Source organism: Miscanthus floridulus, chromosome 9 (genome assembly GCF_019320115.1).
Source record: "Miscanthus floridulus cultivar M001 chromosome 9, ASM1932011v1, whole genome shotgun sequence".
Classification (NCBI taxonomy): Eukaryota; Viridiplantae; Streptophyta; class Magnoliopsida; order Poales; family Poaceae; genus Miscanthus; species Miscanthus floridulus.
In genome coordinates, this window is record NC_089588.1 from 138,513,016 (window position 1) to 138,533,253 (window position 20,238).

At 48.9% G+C, this 20,238-nt stretch overlaps 1 protein-coding gene and 1 long non-coding RNA gene across 4 annotated transcripts; one reads left to right on the forward strand and one right to left on the reverse strand.

The window, feature by feature from the left end:
- Positions 1 to 604: 604 nt before the first annotated feature.
- Positions 605 to 2,714, reverse strand: LOC136483080 (patatin-like protein 2). Of its 2 annotated transcripts, XM_066480191.1 has the most exons (4): positions 2,504 to 2,714; positions 2,205 to 2,386; positions 1,442 to 2,099; positions 610 to 1,128 (listed from the first exon to the last, which is right to left on the reverse strand). In XM_066480191.1, exons 1-4 carry the CDS (start codon positions 2,666 to 2,668, stop codon positions 892 to 894), a joined length of 1,242 nt encoding a protein of 413 aa, XP_066336288.1. In that variant the 5' UTR covers positions 2,669 to 2,714; the 3' UTR covers positions 610 to 891. The 2 variants fall into 2 exon arrangements, with proteins under 2 accessions (XP_066336287.1, XP_066336288.1); XM_066480190.1 differs by having other exon boundaries at positions 605 to 1,128; positions 1,442 to 2,386.
- A 16,302-nt stretch (positions 2,715 to 19,016) lies between these two features.
- Positions 19,017 to 20,000, forward strand: LOC136483081 (uncharacterized). 2 transcript variants are annotated; one of them, XR_010765301.1, is made up of 3 exons: positions 19,017 to 19,077; positions 19,162 to 19,263; positions 19,750 to 20,000. It is a non-coding gene; the product is annotated as an uncharacterized lncRNA (long non-coding RNA). The 2 variants fall into 2 exon arrangements; XR_010765302.1 differs by having other exon boundaries at positions 19,017 to 19,067.
- The last annotated feature ends 238 nt before the right edge of the window (positions 20,001 to 20,238 follow it).

Here is a 20,238-nt window from a genome sequence, read left to right on the forward strand (position 1 = left end):
ACAATAAAGAATCAAAACTATTTGCAAAAAAAAGAAACCTAAATACTGTAATAAAAACTAGCTACCCATGCTATTTGTGTGGGCCAACTCGCTACTACAGTACAGTTCATTGCATCTTGCCGCTAACTCTGAGCCCAGCGTCACTGCATGTGTGTAGCATGTGTGTCTTGTGTCGTACTGTCATGTGCACTGTATTGGACAGTCTTGAATCTTGATGGATCTGCAGGGAGGGCCACTGGGCCGGGGGAACGAGCCAAATACGCCTTGGTAGAAGGCCTGTCCGTCTCCTGAATCACTGGGTTTTTTGGTCGGAACAGAGGCGCACGGAGGCCATGGTTCAACAACAATCGCGGTCCCATAAACACGTTCTGAGATTCCTCCCCCTCCCTCTCTCTCTCTCAAATCTCAAGGCAGTCAGACATACTGAGCGCCTGTTTCGTAGAGCTTTTGCCCCAGCTTTACACATCTGTTTTTCAGCTTCTACTAAACACGTCTAGATTGAACAGCTTCTTCTTAGAAGCTGAAAATATTATCTTCTCCTAGCTTTCTCTCCGTTGTCTTCTCTAAAAGCTGTTTTACCAAACATTTTTTGAAAACAACTTTAGCTTTCCTGGTGAAGCTGCTTGATGGAACTAAAGCCACAAAAAAAAACTGCTTCACTCATAAAGCTAACCTGTACCAAACAGACAATGAATACATTATTCGGTTTCCAAATTCCAAATACAAGTAGAATCAAAAGCAAAGCTGTTTTTATTAAGATAGAGTAATGTTCAGAGATGGTTCGTTCCTTTGCTCTGCTCAGCCAGTCGGGAACGAACGAAGCTAATTAAGAGAGCAGCAGAAGAGCTTAGACAACAACATGCAAAACGCCACGATGCGACGCTGGCGAGGCTAGTAGGAGTTGAAGTTCCTGTTGCGTAGCTTGCGCTCGTCGGAGAGCTTCCTGGCAAAGCGTTCAAGAGCCTCCTCGTTGGTGCCCTCGCCATGCACGGTCTCGTACACTCCCGTGTCGATGTTCACCCTCGCCACTTCCTTCTTCAGAAGGTGCCTGCCGATCCCGATCAAAGTCTCCATGTTCTCCTTCGTTGCCACATCCACCGACGAAGCCTGCCCCTCTAGCGAATCACACTGCAATTTGAACAACACATATAGTACAATGATTATAACTAGCAGGAAGTGCGCTTATGCTCTTTGATAAACTAACTCGATGGTGCCTGCAGATTGTATGTACTCCCTCCGTTCATGAAAGAATGCAATTCTCATATATCGAGGACTTAAACGATTTAAACTTTGACTAAAATTATATGAAAAAGTACTAACACTCGTGAAACAAAATAAATACGCTAATATTATTTATTATAAACTTGATCAAATTTGAGCTAGTTTGACCGGCACGGTTCCCTTTGATTTTTTTTTTTTTTTTTGTGAACGGAGGTAGTACCTGGACGCGGAGGTAGTCGTTGTCGCATCCAAGAATCTCCAGGAGCACCTCCGCGTGGATGTCGACCATATCGGCGCTGGCGTGGGTGAAGATGTCGATGAGCGGGTTGAAGCCGCCGTCGTAGAGCCACCGGAACAGGCCCCACTTGGCGCACTTGGGAGCGGTGTACAGCTTCGCCTGCTTGGGCGACCCGGTGCCGACGGAGACGATGAGGTAGTTCCGGTACTCGTTGCACCTGAAGTCCGGGTTGTGGCGGAGCACCTCCTTGGCGAGCATGGACATGGCGACCATGGTGGGGTTGTTGGCCGCCACACCGCCGTCCACCAGGTGGAACTCCCGCGGTGACCCCACGTCGCCGGGGCTCTCCGTCGTGAAGTAGTGCGCCGGGAAGAAGGTGGGCGCCGCCGCCGTGCTGATGCAGATGTCGGACAGGTGCGCGTTCTTCAGCTGCTCGTGCCGTGCCTCGTACGTCGAGAAGATCACCGGCTGCAGCGTCCGGACGTCGAACGCCGGCACCACGATGTTGGTGACCGTGTCCGCGATCCGCACGTCGCGCGTCAGGCTCTTGATCTTGTCGTGCAGGTACGACCCGTCGTACTTGGGCCCCATCAGCTGGCTCACCACGTTCGCCACCGGCTTCAGGAACTCCATGATCATCCTGTATGTACCAGTAGCACACGCATGCAGCGGCATCAAGGAAGTGTAGTGTAGTGGGTAGACGTAGACCAATGAAGAGTGAGCTGCTAGCAGCGTATGTACATACTTTCTCTGTGGAAAGATCTTGGGGCCGTTCTCGAGGTAGAACTTGCTGATGTCCTTGGCGGCGAAGAGCGGCCGCCTGTTCTCGTCAGGCGCCGCCAGCATCGACGTGATCAGCGCGCCGGTGCTCGTCCCGGCGATCACGTCGAAGTAGTCCGCGATCCGCGCGTCCGGCCCGTCAAGGTCCTGCAGCGGCCAAACGGAAAACCACCGGCGTTGAAGCAAGCGACAAATTAATATAATGCATCACCCAGCACGGTAACTAAGTAGTCTAGCGAGATTCGTGGGTTTATTCACGCGTGCCTGCAGCTTTTTCTCGAGGCAGGCGATGATGGTGGCCGGGATGAGGCCGCGGATGCCGCCGCCGTCGATGCTCAGCACAGTGACGAGCCTCCCCTCTGACGGTGGTGGCGGCCGGGCCCTCAGCGCGGACGTCTTGACGGCCGTTGCAGTGCCGTTGCTACCCATGGCTAGTTGGCTGCGGGGTCGATGCTCACACAGCTCACCCGGACGGCCCTTGGAGTCAGCTGAGCCAGCACTCCAGATATATATAACACTTGGCTACTTATATCCCTTGTGTATGATGCCATGCCATAAACGTCATAGGATGACGCATTTCCTATAGTAAAATGCACCAACGGTCCCTAAACTTAGCAAAGGGTGTCATATAGATCCCAAACTCCTAAAGCGCACCTCCAGGTTCTTGAACTTGGCATATAGTACATCATAGGTCCAATCACATCCTAGACCCGTTTGCTGACATGGCAGTCCACGATGCGACCAGCGATACCAAACCAACCCATAAACTTGGCCAAGCGAGTCAGATCCCTAAACTTTCAAAATAATTTTCACTAGTATTAATTTTTAGATTTCTACTTGCAGTTTGTGAAACTATCGGTGTGAAAGGTCAGAAATGGTGACATTACATTGATGTCTAGTATAACTAGTGTCACTTTTTCTATTTACGTTGGTAGTTGGCTTAATGCTGCCGCCAATGTATTATTTTATCAACGTGAGAAGCCCGCCAATTTACATGTCACACAACATTTACGCATGCGTACAATAGGGAATTGAACCTAAGTCCACTGGCCCCACGTGTTGTTTCCTTACCACTACGTCTCAAAGTCATTTGTCACCAGGTGGCTGATACAATTATTTTTATTCACTTTAGCAAATATGTTAATGAATATTTGAGACCTAAAAAAATTCAAATGAACAAGTAGTAAACTACAAAGTGTAGATCTTTTTGGTTTCTTGATCCAAGGTTATTTGAAAAAAAAACAAAAAATTGAATTTCAAATTCTAAAAACTTTAAATAATTTTTAAAGTCTTAAATGATTTCAATTGAAAACATCATCAACAAACAAAGTTGTAAACCTCTTCAAGTACTACAACTTCATATAAGGTTTGTCTTTATCCACCTTGATTTAAAAAAGTTATGAATTATTTATACTGGCGGCAGGTTAAGAAAACGGCTGGTGTAAACATGTCTATATTATAGCAATTTTCTTAAAGCCATTGCCAATATAAATCTAAGATTTACACTTGTAGTCTCTTAAGCCTACCATAAATATAGATTCAGTTCAGACTGACAGTTGTTTCCGGTGCACCGTTAGTGTAAATCTAGGATTTATACTAGTGTCGGTGTTTTCGGACCACCGACGAGTAAATTTATATTTGCGCGTCTGGCTTGGATGGTGTGCTCGGAGGACACAAGGGTTTATACTGGTTTGGGTGGAACGTCCCTACGTCCAATTCACTGCTGCTCGTGTTACCGGCACTTGGTTTGCAGTAGGGGTTACAAACAGGCGAGAGAGGGAGAGGATCCCAAGCCTTTGGTGGAAGGAGTGAACGGATGCTGAGAGCTCGATTGCCGCTCAGCCGTGTGCTCGTGTCGTGCTCTTGTGCTAAGATCTCTCCCATGTCAAGATCTCCCTCTCCTTCATGGGGCGCCCTGCTTCCCCTTTTATAGGAGAAGAGAAAGCGTGGGTTACAGAGGAGGAAAAGAAGAAGAACGAGAGAGAAGGCTTCTAGGGTCGCTGGGTCCTTCTTCTTCTTCATGCGGGTCCCATCGATCCTATAGATGTCAACAGGGATGGCTTCATGTCGTGGCCCTGTTCGTCACTGGCGCCATGCGCATGCATCATCTGCCGGTCATGGCGTTCCACTCCATCCCAGCGGACGTCGTGGTGAACTGACACGCCTGTCAGCGTCTGTACGAGGGTTAGGCAGAATAGCACCGGCACGTCCGACACTGTTCTTAATGTGAATCCTCAGGTATGGCTCGTCATGGCCACGAGTTACATCGAGGCTTGCCAGCCTCTTCCCTGGCGTCACAGTTTTGACCCATGCCCATACGTTTGGACCTAGAGTGGTTGGCGGCGGTATGGGTCCCCGTCAGATGAGACGGAGCCCGCGTCCTCGAGGTCGGGCAAGACAAAAACAACGTCCTAGGGGTCGGGCGAAGTAGAGCTCTCACCCAAGGGGTTGAGTCGTGCCATGTTTTTCCTCGATGGACAAAACATGGTGCATGGTGAGCTGTTAATGGGCTAGTCCGAGTGGGGCCCTGGCTTCCCATTCACGGGGGTCTGGCATGTGTTAGATGGTGACCGACTCTAGATTCTCAGTGGCCAATCCATATAGTTCTCGGGTTCGTTCGACCGGTCCCAAGGGCTCGTTGCCTTTCTTTGAGGAAAAACCATGGACTGGGAACCGACCAAGACTCAAACATGGGCCGAGATGTCCACGGCGCTCATGCGCCAGGGTACTAGCCGCTAGTGGGCCCATCCCTTTCCACCCCTCACTCTAAGGACACCCCAGAGCGGCTGTGAATCCGTCGGAGGGCTAGCCTTCGAACTCCTGGGACTGAATGGGCCATAGGAGTGTTTTCAACTCCGTATCCCACCTTACCTGTGATGGTTCTCGCGCCTGTCTACACCGACGCTGACTTGGACAACATCAAGAAGGAGGTGGCCCCTCTAGCACAGGACTTACCTGCGATGGTTCTCGTGCCTGTCTACATCGATGCCGAGTTGGACAACATCGACAAGGAGGTGGCCCCTCTGGCACAGGACTTAGCTGCAATGATTCTCGCACCTGTCTACATCGACGCCGAGCTGGACGACATCGAGAGAGTGGTGGCCCATCTGGCACAGGACTTACCTACGATGGGACTCACGCCTGTCTACACCGACGCCGAGCGGGACGACATCAAGAGGGAGGTGGCCCCTCTGGCATAGGACTTACCTATGATGGTTCTCATGCATGTCTACACTAACGTCGAGCTGGACGACATCGAGAGGGAGGTGGCCCCTCTGGCACAAGACTTACCTACCGAGATAGAGGATGAGATCATCCCCCCCAAAAAATTAGTTAGGTAGATAAGCTAGGCGGTGAAATTGTAATAAGTGGACAAGCTCCTAAATTTCGTTATGCTCAAACAGATTTTTAACTCTTCTCCCCTTTTTGTATAAAAAGGTTAATGCGTTCCAACCCTTTTCGCCATTAAGGTTGTAAAGTTCGGGGTGCGGGTGAAAAAACTCTGATCACGCTGGTGAGCAAAAACGCCGTAGCCGCTGGGGCGTAGGTTTCTTATATTCTGACCAGTTTTACTCAACGTTCGTTTCCGCAACCCTTGCTTCGAGATCTTAATGTGAGAAAGGGTTGGGCACAGCGAATGTTTATTGGATAGATATACTCTTTAATGCGTTCCGACTCTTTCCGTAGTTAAGGCTAAAAAGCTCGAGGTGCGGGCAAAAAACTTTGATCACACTGGTGAGCAAAAATGCCGTAGCCGCTGGGGTGTAGGTTACTTGTAGTCTGACCAGTTTTACTCAGCGTTCGTTTCCACAACCCTTGCTTCTAGATCTTAACGTGAGAAAGGGTTAGGCATAGGGAATGTTTACCGGATAGATATACTCTTTATTGCGTTCCAACTCTTTCTGTAGTTAAGGCTAAAAAGCTCAGGGTGCGGGCAAAAAACTCTGATCACGCTGGTGAGCAAAAATGCCATAGCCACTGGGGCATAGGTTTCTTGTAGTCCGACCAGTTTTACTCAATGTTTGTTTCCGCAACTCTTGCTTCTAGATCTTAATGTAAAAAGGGGCGGGCATAGAGAATGTCTACCGGATAGATATGCTCTTATAAGCCCCCGAGTGAGGCCCAACCCCTTGCCATTGCAGGGATTGGGTGTCACTAAAGATCAATGAGTCGACAGCGAAACTAATAAGAGAAAGCGTGCGTAAATTAAGGGTAAAAGCGACGTAGCTGTTCGATGTTCTAAGCGTTGACGAAGACTTCGCCGTCGATGATCTTGAGCTTATAGGTGCCTGGTTGGAGCACCTCTACGACGATGTATGGTCCCTCCCATGGTGAAGAGAGCTTGTGGCGATTCTTGTTGCTCTGGACAAGGTGGAGCACCAGGTCCCCGACGTTGATGGCCCGACCCCACACTCGATGGCTGTGGTACCGGCGCAATGCTTGCATGTACTTGGCCGAGTGGAGGAGGGCAACGCCGCGCGCTTCATCTAGCTGGTCCATGACATCCTCAAGGGATGCCTTGGCTCCCTGTTCGTCGTACGCCTTGACCCTCGACGCTCCATAATCGAGGTCGGTTGGGAGGATAGCCTCGGAACCATAGACCATGAAGAATGCCGTGTAGCCGGTGGCCCGGCTGGGGTCGTCCTCAGGCTCTAGAGCACTGCGGGAAGCTCTGCGACCCATCATCTGCCAAACCTATTCAACTGGTTGAAGATCCTAGTCTTGAGGCCTTATAGGACCATGCCATTCGCGTGCTCGACCTGCCCGTTCATGCGGGGGTGCGCCATGGCCGCCCAATCGACGCGGATGTGGTATTCATCGTAGAATTGGACGAACTTTGTCCTGGTGAACTACGTGACATTGTCTGTGATAATGGAGTTTGGGACTCCAAAGTGGTTGATGATGTCAAGAAAGAATAGCACGGCTTGCTCAGACATGATCGCAGAGATCGGTCTAGCCTATCCACTTTGTAAACTTGTCTACAGCGACAAGCAAGTGCGTATCGCCCCCGAGCGCCCTCTTGAGAGGTTCGACCAGATCAAGCCCCTAGACCACGAACGGCCATGTGATGGGGATCGTTTGGAGTGCTTGGGCTGGTAGGTGGGTCTGCCGAGCGTAGTATTGACACCCTTCACAGGTGTGCACAATCTATTCAGCGTCGGCTACTACGGTCAGCTAGTAGAAGCCTTGTCGAAACATGTTTCTGACCAGGGTCCTAGGTGTAGTATGGTGCCCGCAGACCCCACCGTGAATATCACTCAGCAACTGCTTCCCTTTTCTATTGGGATGCAGTGCTGCAGGATCCCGGTATGGCTTCGCCTATAGAGGTCGCCCTCATAATGACAAAGGACTTGGTGCAACGCGTGAGCCACCGAGCCTTCGTTTTGTCCATTGGCAGCGCCTCACAGATGAGGTAGTCGAGGTAAGTCGTCCTCTAGTCGGCCAGAGGGTCAGGCTCTGTTGCAAGATTATTATCAAGCTTCATGACTTTGGGGTCATATGGAGCCGCCGGCTAGTTAGCCCGCGAGCCCAGGGTAGGTGGCCCGTCACTGGTCTATTCTGGCTCCTTGTAGCGGACCAGGGGCTTGTACTAATCGCTGGCGAAGATGCCTGTAAGCATCGGCTCTTGGCCGAATGCCATTTTTGCCAGCATGTCGACCGCCTCATTGAGACGCCTCAGGATGTGATTGAGCTCGAGACCGTCGAACTTGTCCTCTAGCTGGCAGACTTCTTGGCAATACGCAACTATCTTGGCATTGTGGCAGCTTGATTCCTTCATGACTTGGTTGATGACCAGCTGGGAGTCGCCCCGGACATCAAGCCATCGGATACCCTACTCGATGGCAATGCATAGTCCATTGAGAGTGCCTCATACTCGGCCACATTGTTGGAGGAGAGGAAATGGATGCGAACCATATACCTCATGCATACCCCGAGGGGCAAAACAAAGACCAGCCCCGCACCAACGCCCTTCTTCATCAGCGATCCATCGAAGTACATCGTCTAGTACTCTTGGTCGACGACTGTCGATAGCATTTGGATCTCGGTCCACTCTGCAACAAAATCAGCCAGCACTTGAGACTTGATGGCCGTCCGAGGGGCATATGAAATGCCCTAACCCATCAGCTCGAGTGCCCACTTCACGATTCTTCCTGTGGCATCCTAGTTTCGGATGACCTCGCCAAGAGGGAAGGACGTCACAACCGTCACTGGATGTGACTCGAAGTAGTGACGCAACATCCTCTTAGTGATAAGTATGACATACAAGAGATTTTGGATTTGGGGGTAGCGGGTCTTGGAATCAGATAAGACCTCGCTAATGAAGTACACATGATGCTGCACTTTGAGGGTGTGTCCCTCCCCTTCTCGCTCTATCACCAGGACAGCGCTGACCACTTGCGTGGTGGTCGCAATGTAGAGCAGGAGCGGTTCCCCGTCGGTCGGAAGGACCAGGATCGGGGCCTTCGTTAGGAGCTACTTGACCTTGTCAAGTGCCTCCTGGGCCTCGAGCGTCCATTCAAAATGGTCGGCCTTCTTCAGAAGCTGATTGAGGGGGAGACCTAGTTCGCCGAGGCGCGAGATAAAATGGTTGAGCGCGACGAGGCACCCTATAACTCATTGTACCCCCTTTATGTTCTGAATCGGGCCCATCCTCATGATGGCCGAGATCTTCTCTGGGTTGGCTTCAATGCCGCGCTCGAAGATGATAAAACCCAGCAGCATACCCCTCGGACCCCAAAAACACATTTCTCAGGGTTGAGTTTGATGCCGTTTGATCGAAGTTTTGTGAAGGTCTGTCCTAGGTCGGCTACGACCTGGTCATCCCATTTGGACTTGACCACGATGTCGTCCACGTAGGCCTCAACGGTTCGCCCGATGAGGTCCCTGAAACACTTGAGCATACAACGCTGATACGTAGCCCCTGCATTTTTAGACCGAATGGCATTGTGACATAGCAGAACGATTTGAATGGGGTGATGAAAGATGTCATGAGCTGGTCGGACTCTTTCATCATGATTTGATGGTACCCGGAGTACGCATCAAGGAAGCAAAGGGTTTCGCACCCTGAGGTCGAGTCGACTACTTGGTCTATGCGTGGCAAAGGAAACGGATCCTTTAGACACGCTTTGTTGAGACCCATGTAGTCAACACACATTCTCCATTTCCCACTCTTTTTCGTATAAGAACGGGATTGGCTAACCACTCGGGGTGGTATACTTCCTTAATGAACCTGGCCACCAAAAGCTTTGCAATCTCCTCGCCGATGGCCCTGCATTTCTCCTCGTCGAAGCGACGCATGCACTGCTTCACCAGCTTGGATCCTGTCCTAATCTTCAAGGCATGCTCGGTGACTTCTCTCGGAATGCTTGGCATGTCCGAGGGTCTCCACGCAAAGATGTCTCTATTAGTGTGGAGGAAGTCGATGAGCGCGCTTTCCTATTTGGAGGAAAGCGTGGTGCCGATGCGCACCATTCTGCCCTCGGAGCCACTGGGGTCTATGAGGACCTCCTTGGCGCCCTCTATATACTTGAAAGACCTAGCCAACCACTTGGGGTTGGGCGCTTCTTTGATGACCTCCTCCCTGATGGCCACAAGCTCTTTGGAGGCGACAATTGCCACGACGTGTTCGTAGCACTCGACCTCACACTCGTAGACGCGCTGGAAGGAGGTGCCATGGTGATGACCCCATATGGACCTGGCATCTTCAACTTTAGATAGGTGTAGTTGGGGACGGCCATGAACTTCACGTAGCATGGATGTCCTAGGATGGCGTGGTAGGTCCTAGGGAACCTGACCACCTCGAAGATAAGGGTCTCCGTCCTATAATTGGTCAAATTCCCGAATGTGTTGGGCAGATCGATCTACCCAAGTGGCACAGCCTGCTTTCCTAGCACGATGCCATGGAAAGGCGCCCTGGTTGGCCAGATGCGCGATCGGTCGATGCCCATGGCATCGAGCGTTTCAGCGTACATGATGTTAAGGCTGCTGCCTCCATCCATCAGCACCTTGGTGAGCCGCTTCGTGCTAATGATTGGGTAAACCATGAGCAGATATCTACCCGGCTACGGAACGCTTTCCGAGTGGTCAGTCCGATTAAAGGTTATGGTAGACTCTGATCATCGGAGGAAGGAAGGCGCGGCTAGCTCGGCCGTATAGACCTCACGGCACGCAAGCTTCTGGCGGCGCCTAGAGTCATAGACCGCCGACCCTCCGAAGATCATGAGGTAGCCATCCAGCGTTGGAAATCCACCGTCCTTCCCCTTGGTGTCGTCTATGGCCGGCTTGGGCTCGTTCCTATGCTCCCCTTTGTTGGAGCCTCTGGATAAGAACCGCTTCATGAGGACGCAGTCCTTGTATAGGTGCTTAACAGGGAAAGCATGGTTTGGGCATGGACTTCAAGTAGCTTCTCAAAGTGGTCCGGGGTACCCTCGGCAGGCTTCTAACCCCCTTGTGGTCGGTAGTGGCCACGAGCGAGCCCTTGTGCCGTTGCTTGTTCTTCTTCTTGTTAGGGCGGTTGGAGGCGCCTTCGCCGGCACCCTCATCCTGATTTGCCTTGCCTTTGTGGCGGTCAAAAATTGCCTTGACTGCCTCACCGCCCGAGGCATGGCTAGTGGTGATGTCGAGGAGCTCCTTGGTGGATCGTGGGCCCTTACATCCTAGCTTGTGAACCAGGGACTCACAGGTGGTCCCAGACAGGAAAGCTCCTATGACGTCGGCGTCGGTGATGTTGGGCAGCTCGTTGCACTACCGGGAAAAGCGTCGGATGTACCCATGAAGACTTTCCCCGGACTTCTATCAGCAATTTTTGAGATCCCATGGGTCCCAGGACGCGCGTATGTGCCCTTGAAGTTTCCAATGAAGATCTCTTTTAGGTCCACCCAACTTTGGATTCGGTTGGGCGGAAGGTGTTCCAACCACGTTCACGCCGAATCAGCTAGGAACAATGGAAGGTTACGGATAATGAAACTATCACTATCCGCTCCACCGGCTTGGCAAGTAAGCCGATAATCCTCGAGCCACAGTCTGTGGTTTGTTTCCCCGGAGTATTTTAGGATGTTGATCGGCGGTCGGTACCACGGTGGGAAGATGGTGTTGAGGATGTGTCGGCCAAAGGCCTGAGGTCCTGGCAAGTCAGGGCTTGGGCTTCGATCCTTGCCGCTGTCGTAGCATCCGCCATGACAAGGGTGGTAGCCGTGGCTAGCCTCCTCCCTCTCATCGCTGCGGGCACACCTACGGGCATCTAGGGTGTTGCGCGCGTCATAGTAGAGGCCAAGACGCTCATGCACCGGGGCCGTGGCACGCGGCCTGCCGCCTTGCTACACCTGGTGGACTGACACGTCCCTATTGGGTCGCTCTGAGGGCACGCGCTCGTTGGCGTCGAGCTCGCGTCGTTGGGATAGCGAGCTTTCGGCCTACTGCGCCACCACACGCTCGAGTGGCATGCGAATCTCATGATGGGCTTGATGATCCTCTGGTGTCGCGGGCTCCGGAAGCCCCCGGAGCAAGGCCAGCGTGGCAGCGATGTTCTGGCTTGCTCGGGTGAAGTGTGGGAGGGCTTCGTTGTCCTCGATGATCCTTCGGTTCAAGTCATGGGCCGCGGTGCGTGCACGCCCACCGTCTCCATGGCGCTCGAGCTCCGCGCATTCCTGCTCGAGCTAGAGTCATGCTTCTTTGAGCTCTTGGTGCCGCGCCCTTAGTTGCTCTTCCCGCAGGTGTGTTGGGGCCCCTACATCCCCCTCGACCTCGTCATTGAAGTCATCTGTTGGGGTAGCTCCTCCCTCGTGGATGCTTTCAATGAATCCCTCAGGGGTACGTGCCATGAAACATTCTCTCGAAGGGTGATAGCTCCCCCTATTGGAGTCAGAGTTAGAGGGCGACTTTGATTCAACCTTGAAAAGGTCATAGAAACATTCAGCGACGTATTCGGTCCTCCCCACAAACTCGTCATTCGTTGGGGATGGCGACGTGCGTTGCGCCACAAGATGGCCAACGGTCTCTGCGGTGTTGCGCAGACCGAACGGGAGCGCTATCAGGGCGCTCTGGATGAGGTATTCCATGGAGAGCGGCTCTCCTCTGGCAAGCAACGTCATGACGTTGGCGAACGAGAAGGTGAGGCGGCCTAGGTCTTCCCGGGATGGTCAGGGTCCTAGGAAAGCGCCAAGCTGGTGCTCTAGCCTCCCGTAATTGAAGTCGAGGAGCTCGTAGCTCCCGAGGGCGTGGGCCTCTAGTGCGTGAAGCTGTAACTCCTCAAGCGCCTCGGCGATCGCATTGAGGTCGGCGGAGTGGAGAGGTCGGACGGCGGTGGGAGCCTGTGCCAACTCTCCCTCCGTTGTAATGATGAAGTCCAGGTTCCCAAAGCGCACGTGCGTGCCTGGGACCTAGCTAACGCCGTGACTAGCCATCCGAGGCCTGATGTGGATGTCGAGATGCGCAAAAAGCCCCTACCTGGCATGCCAACTATCAGTATTTTCGGACCACCGATGAGTAAATTTGTATTTGCGCGTCTGGCTCCGATGGTGTGCTCGGAGGATACAAGGGTTTATACTGGTTAGGGTGGAATGTCCCTGTGTCTAGTTCACTGCTGCTCGTGTTACCAGCACTTGGTTTGCAGTAGGGGTTACAACCAGACGAGAGAGGGAGAGGATCCCAAGTCTCTGGTGAAAGGAGTGAACGGATGCTGAGAGCTCTATTGCCGCTCAGCCGTGTGGTCATGTCGTGCTCTTGTGTCAAGATCTCTCCCGTGTCGAGATCTCCCTCTCCTTCATGGGGCGTCCTGCTTTCCCTTTTATAGGCGAAGGGAAAGCATGGGTTACAGGGGAGGAAAAGGAGAAGAACGAGAGAGAGAAGGCTTCCAGGGTCGCCGGGTCCTTCTTCTCCTTCATGCGGGGCCCATCGATCCTGTAGATGTCAACAGGGACAGCTTCATGTCGTGGCCCTGTTCGTCACTGGCACCATGCGCATGCGTCATCTGCCAGTCATGGCGTTCCACTCCGTCCCAGCGGACGTCGTGGTGAACTAACGTGTCTGTCTGCGTCCGTATGAGGGTTAGGCAGAACAACACCGGCACGTTCAACACTGTTCTTGATGTGAATCCCCAGGTATGGCCCGTCATGGCCACGGGTTATATCGAGGCGTGCCAGCCTCTTCCCTGGCGTCAGAGTTTTGACCCAAGCCCATACACTTGGACCTGGAGTGGTTGACGGCGATATGGGTCCCCGTCGGACGAGACGGAGCCCGCGTCCTCGAGGTCGGGCGAGACGAAAACCACGTTCTTGGGGTCGGGTGAGGCGGAGTCTGCACCCAAGGGGTCGGGCGAGGCGGAGCTCGTGGCCTCGAAGTCGGGCGAGACGAGCCCGCGGCCTTGGGGTCGGGCGAGAAGGAGCCTGCAGCCTTGCGGTCGGGCGAGACGGAGCCCGCGGCCTCGAGGTCGAACGAGATGGAGTCCGCGGCCTTGGGGTTGGGCGAGACCTTTCAATACGTCTCGAGCATTCCGGGAAAGTCAGCGTGGATGCTAACTTCCTTGCTTTGGGTATTCCTAATATCGATACCCAACAACTAGCGGTGTACAGGTATGTTTACACTGTCTATTCACAACAATGGTACCACACATTTGTTTCTACTAGCATATGTGCTCTCTGTGAACCACTAGTGAAAAACCATTACGTGAACAAAAACCATTTCTATACAAGTGATATTTTCATGGTATGGAAGGTTATCCATTTAAAATACAAGATATGAGTTTAGTACTCCCTCTCGTGTAAACTACAAAGGACTTCAGTTTGTTTTATGCCAAACTATATTAAGTTTACAAAGAAGAGTAGTATTAATATGTACCGTATCAAGATATAAATTATAAAAGTATGTTTCATACTCTATCAGATGGTGCTATTTGATCTTGTAAATATTATTTTATTTTTTTATAAACAAATTTAGGACGACATCAGATCCCTTATATTTTAGGTTTGAATGAAGTAGCTTCTCGAGACTAGCTTATGTTGATGAATACCAAACAAATGGATCCCTCTTTTTTTTTTTTTTTTTTTTTTTTTTTTTTTTTTTTTTTGCTATTTGGAGACTAAAACCTTTGGCAAGGTCTAGAAAATGTTCCAGGTCCGGCTCAACAGGGTTGGAACCTAGGTCTTATTTGGCTACTGCACTCGTATATATCTACCTTATTTACATATATTGGGAAGAAAATTAACTAATCACTATGATATATATATATACTGATTGAGGTAGATAGTATGTATCGAAACAAGATCCCACCGGTTGGTTCCTTTGTGTGTAACTGTACCGGTTCAGTGCGTCTCGCCGCTAACTACTCTGAGCCTAGCGTCACTGCACGCGTGTATCACGCGTTTCATTATAGGTGTGATTGGTTGTTTCGGTGAGGGAGAGCCGGGATGGAAAGCCGGTTCAGGATGGTGAGATGCATGTTCAAACTGTGCATTCAGTTGTGTTTGATTGTCTTTGTTGTTGGTGAGATGAGATCTTGTTTGGTTACATGCATGGATGAGAGTTTTGAGGGTATGACACATGGGTCCTGCGCCATGTCTGAATCAAGCCATCCTGTATGTAGAGGGAAGTGGAATTTGAGAAGACGAAGTCGTGCGGGATGGAGGAGGGCAGACGAATGAAAAGATACTGGCGAAAGGTACGAGAAGAGCAACCAAATACGCCACATGAATGAGATCAGACATATAACGGTGCGGGGACGGACCGATTCGGCCAGCCAATCATGCCCTATGTGTCCTTCTATATGCACTGTACCCGGACAGTGTTAGCTGGATCTGCAGGGGACACGCCGAAAGTAGCATTGGGCCTTTTTGTACCACGGTGCATTATTTGGCTCGCTAGTCTTCCCGGTGGGGTCTATCCAGCCTTGCTACGTACAAGCCCTGCCTGTCTGGGCCATGCGGGTTGTTCGGCCCCAATAGAACCGTAGAGGCCCATCGTGCAGCTATATATCTCCGTCCCAAACATATACGTTATATATGCTTCCTTTCTCTCTAGAGAGCCATCACAATGCATGGGGCCTTGTTTAAATTGAGGTTAGGAATTAGTATTTGGCACTATAACATTTTCGTTTATATTTGACAATTATTGTCCAATCATGGCCTAACTAGGCTCAAAAGATTCGTCTCGTAATTTACAATCAAACTGTGTAATTAGTTATTTTTTTTATCTACATTTAATACTCCATGCATGTGTCCAAAGATTTAATGTGATGGAGAGAGTGTGAAAAAACTTGCAATCTAAACAAGGCCTGGATATAGATCGGGCACACATTATTGGTTTTCCTAAAAAAAAGAAGCAAGCGAACCTGTTTTTGTTTATAAACTAGAAAATATGTCCATGCATTGTGATGGCTCTCTAATTCAACACAATGTCACTAATGACTTCTTCTGACAATAGCAAATGGCTTTAGTGAACCATCTCTAAAAAATAATTGCAGGGTAGGGTTCAGGCTCTAGGTGGGATGGTCTAGGGCCGACTGGTCTGTCGTTTAAGGACGGAGCCATCCTTCCGGCGCACATAATGCCCATCGGGGTGTGCTACATGACAAAACGAATGGACAAATGTGCAAATATATGATGAACTTTTAGTGCCCAAGCAAAATCGCGTCACAGAAAAACGTATATGTATGAAGAATTTTTATGTTTTGTCATGGATCATTGGTGATGGACCCCTGCACTCTTAGTTATTGTCATTGCAAAACACAGATATCGCCACAGATCCCACGCGTTTCTCGCTTTACGCATCTGTGACACTCTGTGAAGAGCTGTACCGAACACGACTTCGTTATTAAGGCCATGTTTAGTTTCCCCTAATTCCAAACTTTGACACTATGCAAAAAGAAGATTCCTCGTCACATCAAACTTACGGCACATGCATGGAGTACTAAATGTTGATGAAATCAAAAACTAATTGCATAGTTTGGTTGTACTTTGCGAGACAAACGTTTTAAGTCTAATTAATCAATAATTAGACAATTATTACCAAATAAAAACAAAACATCACTGCAGCAACAGTGTTGCTACAGTGTTTCGGGCGGCGCCAATTCGGCTCAACTAAACATGGCCTAAACCAATTATTCATCTGTAACGCGCTGTTTTAGAACTATAACGAATGCTACTTCGTCATAAGTCTCCAGACATCCCCTTGTCTATGTTATCTATTACTATGGGTCGATGCCATCAGCCATGTATATATGGGATATTTAGCCGTGGGGCACTACAAACAAATTTCAAATCAAATCAACGCTTGCTTCCAAAAATGAAAGGCTATTTTGTCACACAAAAATTGAAAACTGGACCGTCCCATATGAACAAATGCAAAGATTACTGCACTTGAAGACTTGGCAAGCCACCCAAATAAAATATCCCGCGTGTTGACATTTACAGTGATTTTGTATGAACATTCCGTAATCTTATTATAGGATGATATCATTTTCATAAATGTGCCATAATATTGTATTGTATATTTTGGCTACTAAAGAAATCGAATCAAAAAAGTTTGAACTACAAAATTTTAAATCTTGTTAAGCACCACAAAAATTGATATACAACGTGTCTCCATCCGAGATTGTTTGCAAATTTCAAAACATTGAATCGCTAAATATGTGATTTTAAAAAAAATATATATATATGAGACTCTAAACAACATCAAATAGACAAACTTATAGATTAGGTTGGCCTCAACAACTTTGATATTAACCATGTGAAAATTTAACGTAATTTGGAATTTTGAAATTTTGAATTTCAAAATCTAAGAACATAAAACACATGTTTAGGACTCTAAACAACTTCAAATATAAATCTTTTCAACAACAAAAGTTGTAGACAGTAGTGAAAACTTCAACTTTGGTATATCATGTCAATATATAAGCTTGTTAAAAATATAAAATTTAAATTTCAAAATTCGTGAACTTTAAAACAATATTTTGGGACTCTAAATAGTTTCAACTCAAAATCTTCTCAGCAACAAGTTGTAGATTACATGGAGAGCTACAATTTTGATATAAAATTTGTGTTCATTTGCCTATTGGAAATTGTGTGCAGTCACTACACGACAACCTTAAAATAGCGACTGCTTTGGAGTTGCTAAAAGGCCTGTACAATGACGGACAGTCAGTTGCTAAATCTTATAGCGACGGACCCCTGCGGTTGCTACTAAAGACTTCTAAAAGCTCCAGTTTGGTTTTGGTGAATTGATGAAACCCTAAGTGCTAACCTAGTTTATCAAAGTGATCATGAGATAGGTAGCACTATTACAATTGGTGGAGCAATGATGAAGATCATGATGATGGTGTGACCATGGTGATAATCAAGTGCATGGACTTGGAAAAGAAGAAAGAGAAAAACAAAAGGTTCAAGGCAAATGTGAAATTTGATAGGAGCTTTTTGGTTTGGTGATCAAGACACTTAGTGAGTGTGATCACATTTAGGATCGATAGCCGTACTATTAAGAGGGCTGAAACTTGTATCGAAATGTGGTTATCAAAGTGCCACTAGATGTTCTAACTCAATGCATATGCATTTAGATCGAGTGAAGTGCTAATAACCTTGAAAATATTTGTGAAAATATGCTAACACACGTGCACAAGGTGATACACTTGGTGGTTAGCACATTTGAGCAAGGATGGAGAAGTTGGTGAAGTGAAGGAGGTGATTTTCACTGTTTTACTGTGACCGGACGCTGGTCACGAAGTGATCGGACGCTGGGTTGTGACTCTAGTCAGTAGAAGCCGAGGCAGCGTAACCTAGGGTATTGCACCGGACGCTGAGCTGGGTTCGGTCGAGGTACACCAGACGCGTCCGATCGAGAAAATCACTACACCACAACACTAATATAGCGCCACATGTGTGTCGTTATAGATATACTAATACCATTGAACTGTTGGTCGGTATAGCTGGCCCACGAAGTAAGTGTCGGTAAATATATTTTTGGCGATAAACAATCAGTCGGTATAGATATTTACTTATAGAGTCGAACCTTGGGTCGGGATAGATTAGTAAAGAAGACGAACCATGTGTCGGTATAGGGGCGTGCCTCTGGCGGGCTCTTGAAATAAAAAAGAACCGTAGGCTGGAAACTGAAAACCATACTAGGCCCGTTCGCGGCAAATTGTTAGGCCCAAATACTGCCTTCTCCAAACCCTAACTTTTTCATCTCCTCTCCTCTCCAGCTCCCCAGCTCCTGCCGCCTCCCATTCGCAAAGGGGGAAAACTCCCGTTGCGCCTCGCCTACTCCCGCGGCCACCAGAACCTCCGCCGCCGCCATACTCCGCCACCGCCACCAAGCTCCGCCGCAGCAGCCCAACTCTCTCCCGTGCTCTTGGTGTCCCGCCCTCTGCCCCTCCCAGATCCCGCTCCCCTGCAGCTAGCGGCGCATCGTGGCTGCAGTGCGCTGCTTTGCAGCCGGCGGCGCCGCCCAGTGGTTTGTGCAGCAGTCGGCGCTCCGTGGGTAAGTCCTTCTCCTAATACCGGTTCCCGTCCTCCTCCCCCTCTCCCACACCTGACACTGTCCCACCGCATCTACTCCCCTGGATGTGTATTCCCCATCTCCGATGAGGTAACTGCGGGTGCTAGGGTTTGGCTCGAGATGGGGAAGGCGAAGAGCGAGGGCAGCAAGTTCATGTGGTGAATAATATTATCTCCAAGAAAACCATAACAGGGAAGACAACCATCTCCAGCTTCCAGTCCGCTCCTCTATGGATTGGTTCTTGCTACTGGAAGTTCTAATTTTTGTGTATGATATTGGTAGGATGATGCGTCGGAACCAAAAAAAAAGAGACGCAGGACAAGGAGAAGCTCGGCTGGAATATGTGACTGCTTGTTTGTGCTCAGATTTTGAGGGCTTGGTTTGGTTTCATGTGCTTGTTTGGATTGCTGATGTCGTTTTGCTTCTGTGATTTGCAGGCTGCAGATTTTTTCGGCTTTGTTCTTCAGCTACAACACTGCAGGGTGCCATATTGGGTGAATGTGGACACCAACCTCATCAACTTCTCCATACAAAATAAGGTTGGTCGTTGAATTGTATGCTGCTATGTTATTTTCACTGGTTAATTCCGTGAGACCAAGCTTATTTCCAATTGCACAATAATTTAGTTATTATTTTCACTGCATACTTGCATGTCGATTGCCTTACTCCATTAGTTAAGAATTGAAGATACTGAGTTATTTGCATTGGGATTAAATTGAATGTTGACACATTATAGCTTATCTGTATGTTACCTTGCCACAAGAAAGGTTGTGGCACAAATCCACTTTGTTATAACATCTACAGTTCTCTAGATTCATATCTCTACATATGGATAAACGCTAACGTGGAGCTACTGATTCTTACAAGATACTGAACTCCATAGTCCAAACCTCTGCTTAGGCACTCAATACAAAATAAGTGTCAGCTCATTATGATATATTTGGCTCATCAATTCTGAATGACACTTTTCTGTGATATCGAGTTCAAGTTTGGATTACTGATTTTTTTCCTCTCCTATCTTGCAGTTTGTTACCAAGGAGAACCAAGAGTTGAGTTCCATTTTCATCGAGGTTTACTCCTATACGGTCTGCATTTCATTACTGACATTGAGTTCCTATACTGTTTGCATTTCATAACTATCATTTTTTTGGAAGTGAAGAACTGACAAGTATGCAGCAGCAAAATTCAATACTGTTGTTTTACTGTGATCTCCTTAGACTATTTCAGAAAGATAAGCATAAATCATTGACTCAAAGATCTGAAACTTGCCCTTGTACTAACAAAAAATGAAGCCCTTGTAGTGGTCATTTAAAGAAACATGTTGAATGTGACACCAAAATTTGACTCAAAGATCCTGCTGCATTCTCATCAACTCTGAACACCTCTGTCCCTGTAGTTTCTAATCCTGCTTATTGTCAAGGTGGTGTAACTGTTTGCCATAAACGTTACCTGTGTCCCAGCCCTGTCTCGAAGGCTGACTCCCCCTTGCTGTTCTCCTCTTTCACCCACTGAAC

Bases quoted from the DNA above. Each gene is read 5' to 3' on its own strand.
- LOC136483080 (XM_066480190.1), bottom strand. From the start codon at position 2,668: ATGGGTAGCAACGGCACTGCAACGGCCGTCAAGACGTCCGCGCTGAGG. The intron at 2,387-2,503 runs GCACGCGTGAAT...TGGCCGCTGCAG, and splicing joins GCCTCGAGAAAAAGCTGCAG to GACCTTGACGGGCCGGACGC. The intron at 1,129-1,441 runs GTACTACCTCCG...TTCAAATTGCAG, and splicing joins ACGACTACCTCCGCGTCCAG to TGTGATTCGCTAGAGGGGCA.